This window comes from Sphaeramia orbicularis, unplaced genomic scaffold (genome assembly GCF_902148855.1).
Source record: "Sphaeramia orbicularis unplaced genomic scaffold, fSphaOr1.1, whole genome shotgun sequence".
NCBI lineage: Eukaryota > Metazoa > Chordata > Actinopteri > Kurtiformes > Apogonidae > Sphaeramia > Sphaeramia orbicularis.
In genome coordinates this window covers 67,520-72,487 of record NW_021941694.1, presented here as the reverse complement: position 1 = coordinate 72,487, position 4,968 = coordinate 67,520, and the positions used below count along the sequence as shown (strand labels likewise).

The 4,968-nt window shown below is 50.3% G+C and overlaps 1 protein-coding gene across 2 annotated transcripts in view; it reads left to right on the top strand.

The window, feature by feature from the left end:
- LOC115416820 (sterile alpha motif domain-containing protein 14-like) overlaps positions 1-4,750 on the top strand; it is a 7,621-nt gene extending 2,871 nt beyond the window's left edge. For both annotated transcript variants that reach the window (XM_030130705.1, XM_030130704.1), the window contains exons 3-11: positions 1,667-1,824; positions 2,122-2,238; positions 2,312-2,498; positions 2,768-2,867; positions 2,985-3,053; positions 3,401-3,557; positions 3,834-3,947; positions 4,081-4,236; positions 4,516-4,750. In XM_030130705.1, coding sequence (XP_029986565.1) covers positions 1,667-1,824; positions 2,122-2,238; positions 2,312-2,498; positions 2,768-2,867; positions 2,985-3,053; positions 3,401-3,557; positions 3,834-3,947; positions 4,081-4,236; positions 4,516-4,671 — 1,214 coding nt within the window. In that variant the 3' untranslated portion in view covers positions 4,672-4,750. The remainder of the gene's footprint in view (positions 1-1,666; positions 1,825-2,121; positions 2,239-2,311; positions 2,499-2,767; positions 2,868-2,984; positions 3,054-3,400; positions 3,558-3,833; positions 3,948-4,080; positions 4,237-4,515) is intronic.
- Positions 4,751-4,968: the final 218 nt, after the last annotated feature.

The following is a 4,968-nucleotide window of genomic DNA, read 5'->3' as shown; positions in this document are numbered from 1 at the left end:
GTTCTTGTGGTTCTTATTGTTCATGTGGTTCTTGTGGTTCTCATGGTTCTTGTGGCTCTCATGGTTCTTATTATTCTTGTGTTTCTTTTGGTTCTTGTGGTTCTCTTAGTTCTTGTGGTTCTCATGGTTCTTATGGTTCTTGTTGTTCTCATGGTTCTTGTGTTTCTCGTGGTTCTCATGGTTCATGTGGTTCTTTTGGTTCTCATGGTTCTTGTGGTTCTCATGGTTCATGTGGTTCTTGTGGTTCTTTTAGTTTATGTGGTTCTTGTGGTTCTTATGGTTATTTTGGTTCTTGTGGTTCTCGTGGTTAATGTGGTTCACATGGTTCTTGTGGTTCTCATGGTTCTTGTGGTTCTTGTGGTTTTTATGGTTCTTGTGGTTCATGTGGTTCTTGTGGTTCTCATTGTTCTTGTGGTTCTCGTAGTTAATGTGGTTCTCATGGTTCATGTAGTTCTTGTGGTTCTCATGGTTCTTGTGGTTCTCATGGTTCTTGTGGTTCTTATGGTTCTCGTGGTTCTCATGGTTCTTGTGGTTCTCGTGGTTCTTGTGGTTCTTATGGTTCTTGTAGTTCTCATGGCTGTCATGGTTCTTGTGGTTCTTGTGGTCTTATGGTTTTTGTGGTTCTCACTTTTCTCATGGTTCTTGTGGTTCTCATGGTTCTCATAGTTCTTGTGGTCTTATGGTTCTCATGCTTCTCGTGGTTCTTGTGGTTCTCATGGTTCTCGTGGTTCTTGTGGTTCTCATGGTTCTTGTGGTTCTCATGGTTCTCATTGTTCTTGTGGTTCTTGTGGTTCTTGTGGTCTTATGGTTCTCATGCTTCTCGTGGTTCTCATGGTTCTCATGGTTCTTGTGGTCTTATGGTTCTTGTGGTTCTTGTGGTTTTTATGGTTCTTGTGGTTCATGTGGTTCTTGTGGTTCTCATTGTTCTTGTGGTTCTCGTAGTTAATGTGGTTCTCATGGTTCATGTAGTTCTTGTGGTTCTCATGGTTCTTGTGGTTCTCATGGTTCTCATGGTTCTTGTGGTTCTCATGGTTCTCGTGGTGCTCATGGTTCTTGTGGTTCTTGTGGTTCTCATGTTTCTCGTGGTTCTTGTGGTTCTTATGGTTCTTGTAGTTCTCATGGCTGTCATGGTTCTTGTGGTTCTTGTGGTCTTATGGTTTTTGTGGTTCTCACTTTTCTCATGGTTCTTGTGGTTCTCATGGTTCTCATAGTTCTTGTGGTCTTATGGTTCTCATGCTTCTCGTGGTTCTTGTGGTTCTTGTGGTTCTTATGGTTCTTGTAGTTCTCATGGCTGTCATGGTTCTTGTGGTTCTTGTGGTCTTATGGTTTTTGTGGTTCTCACTTTTCTCATGGTTCTTGTGGTTCTCATGGTTCTCATAGTTCTTGTGGTCTTATGGTTCTCATGCTTCTCGTGGTTCTTGTGGTTCTCATGGTTCTCGTGGTTCTTGTGGTTCTCATGGTTCTTGTGGTTCTTATGGTTCTTATGGTTCTCGTGGTTCCTGTGGTTCTCGTGGTTCTTGTGGTTCTCATGGTTCTCATAGTTCTTGTGGTTCTTGTGGTTCTTGTGGTCTTATGGTTCTCATGCTTCTCGTGGTTCTTGTGGTTCTCATGGTTCTCATGGTTCTTGTGGTCTTATGGTTCTTGTGGTTCTATGTTGGCATCTCAGACCTGAACCAGGCGGTCCCTGAGACTGAGCTCCTCGACAACAGCATCCAGAAAGGCCGTGCCCAGCTGTCCGTCAAAACCCGCAGGCACCGCCCCTCCAGGTCCCGTTACCGTGACAGCGTGAGTTCGACGGAGGGCGACGACAGTCTGGAGCCCAAGGTACGCACTCACCTGCACTGAGGTGAGAGGTCACAGCAGGACTCACCTGCACAGAGGTCAGAGGTCACAGCAGGACTCACCTGCACAGAGGTCAGAGGTCAGCCGTTCACTCAAACTGAGAAGCTCAAATGTCCCACAGTCCCCGAGCACAACACGACACAGAAACCATGTGACAGACAAACCACAGTAGAAGAGTGTGCGATGTGTTCAGGGACCGTCCATTCGGTTTCTACTGTGTGTTGTGTTCAGGGACCGTCCCATATTTAAAGACTCTTTCATGTTGTCTTGAACTCTCAGGACGCCTCGCTAAACTCCGCCCGCTCACCTTTACACCTGGCCATGCGAGGCTCCTCCCCTTCTCCTGATTCACTGCTTTCTGCACGAAGCCCCGCCTTCTCATTCGACACATCCCTGGTGAGAACCAATCACAGCTCAGGTCCAATAGCTCAGATCCAGTGACACTCACTCACCTGTTCATTCTTCTCAGGTGCGACGCTCCCCAGAGGACGGCGGTGCCTCACTGGCCGCTGCCCCTCGGGGGCGGTACCACCAACTGACCAATGCAACATCTCAAGAGGCTCTGGTGACGCCCAGCAGCGCCCTGTTCAAGTCCGGCCCCTCCCCCGACTGCTCACCTGTTTACCTGAGGAGGAGCAGGAGGCCCGACAGTGAAGGTACACCTGAACACACCTCAGCAGACCTACACGCACCTGAACATACCTCAGTGCACCCACATGTACCTGAACGCACCTCAGTAAACCTGCATGCCCCTGAATGCACCTCAGTACACCTACATGTACCTGAACGCACCTCAGTAAACCTGCATGCCCCTGAACGCACCTCAGTACACCTACATGTACCTGAAGGCACCTCAGTAAACCTGCATGCCCCTGAACGCACCTCAGTAAACCCAACGAGGGTCCGTCTGGTGGGTCTGTCTCAGTCCTGGTTTCAGATTCGAGTCGGGACTCGAGTCCAGCTGAACCCAGAAGTCCAACTGTGGTCTTGGACAAGAAGACCAAGAGGCGCTTTCTGGACCTGGGGTAGGACTCAGTACAGACCACCTCAGTCCACCTGCATGCACCTGAACGCACCTCAGCACACCTACAGTCAGTGCATGACCCACATGGACTGAACTGAACCCGGGTCTCGGTCCTCAGGGTGACGCTCCGACGCTCCTACATCCGAGTGAGGAAGGACAAGTCCAGCAGGCTGTCCATGGGGGACAGGTGGGTCCAGGTCCACACCCAGGTCCACACCCACACCCAGGTCCACACCCAGGTCCAGGTCCACACCCAGGTCCACACCCACACCCAGGTCTAGGTCAAAAACCAGGTCCAGGTCCACACCCACACCCAGGTCCACACCCAGGTCCAGGTCCAGGTCCACACCCAGGTCCACACCCAGGTCCACACCCACACCCAGGTCTAGGTCAAAAACCAGGTCCAGGTCCACACCCACACCCAGGTCCACACCCAGGTCCACACCTACACCCAGGTCCACACCTAGGTCCAGGTCCACACCCAGGTCTAGATCTAGATCCAGACTCAGACCGTTTCCATGTTCTGGTCCTCAGGGAGCCATCACAGAGTCCATCCCGGTCCTCGGCCTCCTTTGTTCCGTTCTCCTGGTTCTCTGAGGGGCGGGGCTCCGTCTCCTCCTCCGGGATCCCCCCCTGCTCTCCGAAGGCCCCCCCGCTGAGTTCACCACGACCCCAGAAGTCCCACTCCCAGGTACTGACCCGGGTTCCCCAGGACCTGATCTGGTCTTAAAACCATCAGATCAGATTGAGTCCGTTTCCAGGAGTCTAATCCAATAACTGATATTAATCAGATGTGATGCATTCACTGTCACCTCAGAAATAGGATCATCCATAAACCCTGGTTCAGTCATACCAGTAAAAGCACCAGTACAAGTACCAGTATAAATACCAGTATAAGTACCGGTATTTATACTGGTATTCTAGTTTACCTGTTTGTTTGTTTGTTTGTTTGTTTGTTCGTCCTCAGGAGTCTTCTCTCAGTCTGGACTTGTCTCCTCCTCTCTCCTCTTCGTCCACTTCTCCTCCTGTCGACTCAGCGTCCAGATCTGCACATCCATACCACACACTGTCATCTGACGAGGTAACACAACTACGCACAACTACACACACAACTGCACAAACCCCTTCCTGTCTGTGTCCCTCTACTTCCTGTCTGTGTCCCTCTACTTCCTGTCTGTGTCCCTCTACTTCCTGTTCTTGGTCTTCCCCTTCAGCCATTGGACGAGCCCACCTGTGTGGCGTCGTCGTGGACGACAGAGCAGGTCTGTCATTGGCTGCGAGGACTCAACATGGAGCAGTATGTCCCAGAATTCATAGAGAGAGACATTGATGGACAGCAGCTCCTGCAGATGGATGGAAGCAAACTGAAGGTGAGGGACGGACGGCGTGTCCGGAATGTCCAAAAATGCTTGTGTCTGTTTGTGTCCAGTTCATCCAGTTCATGGGTCAGCTGGAGTGGTTGTAGGTGTCTTTATTGTTCTTCCTGGTTCTTCCTGGTCCAGCTGGACTGCTTTTGTTCGTAAATGTTGATGTTTGTGCTTTGCCGTCTGAATCTTCTCATTAGTTGAATTTGAGGTGAACTTGGACTCAGTTCTTGGACTGACTTCAGTATCTGTCGGTTCTACGTTCTAATCACCTGTTCTCCGCAGGGTCTGGGCGTGCTCAGTTCGTCTGATCGCAGCGCCCTGAAGCGTCGCATTAAAGACATCCACACGGCGGCTGAGAAGGAGAAGAAAGTTCTGGAAAAACTGGAAAAACAAAAGGAGAAGCAGCGCCGGAAAGAGCAGGAGCAGCGCAGGAACTAAGGTCCACCAGCAGAGGACACCAGAGGATGAACAGAGGAAAAACAGAGGAAAGAGAGAGGAAAGAGAGAGGAAAAACAGAGGAAAGAGAGAGGAAAGACAGAGGAAAGAGAGAGGAAAGAGAGAGGAAAAAAGGAGAAGCAGCGCAGGAAAGAGCAGGAGCAGCGCAGGAACTGAGGTCCACCAGCAGAGGACGCCAGAGGATGAACAGAGGAAAAACAGAGGAAAGAGAGAGGAAAGACAGAGGAAAGAGAGAGGAAAGAGAGAGGAAACACAGAGGAAAGAGAGAGGAAAGAGAGA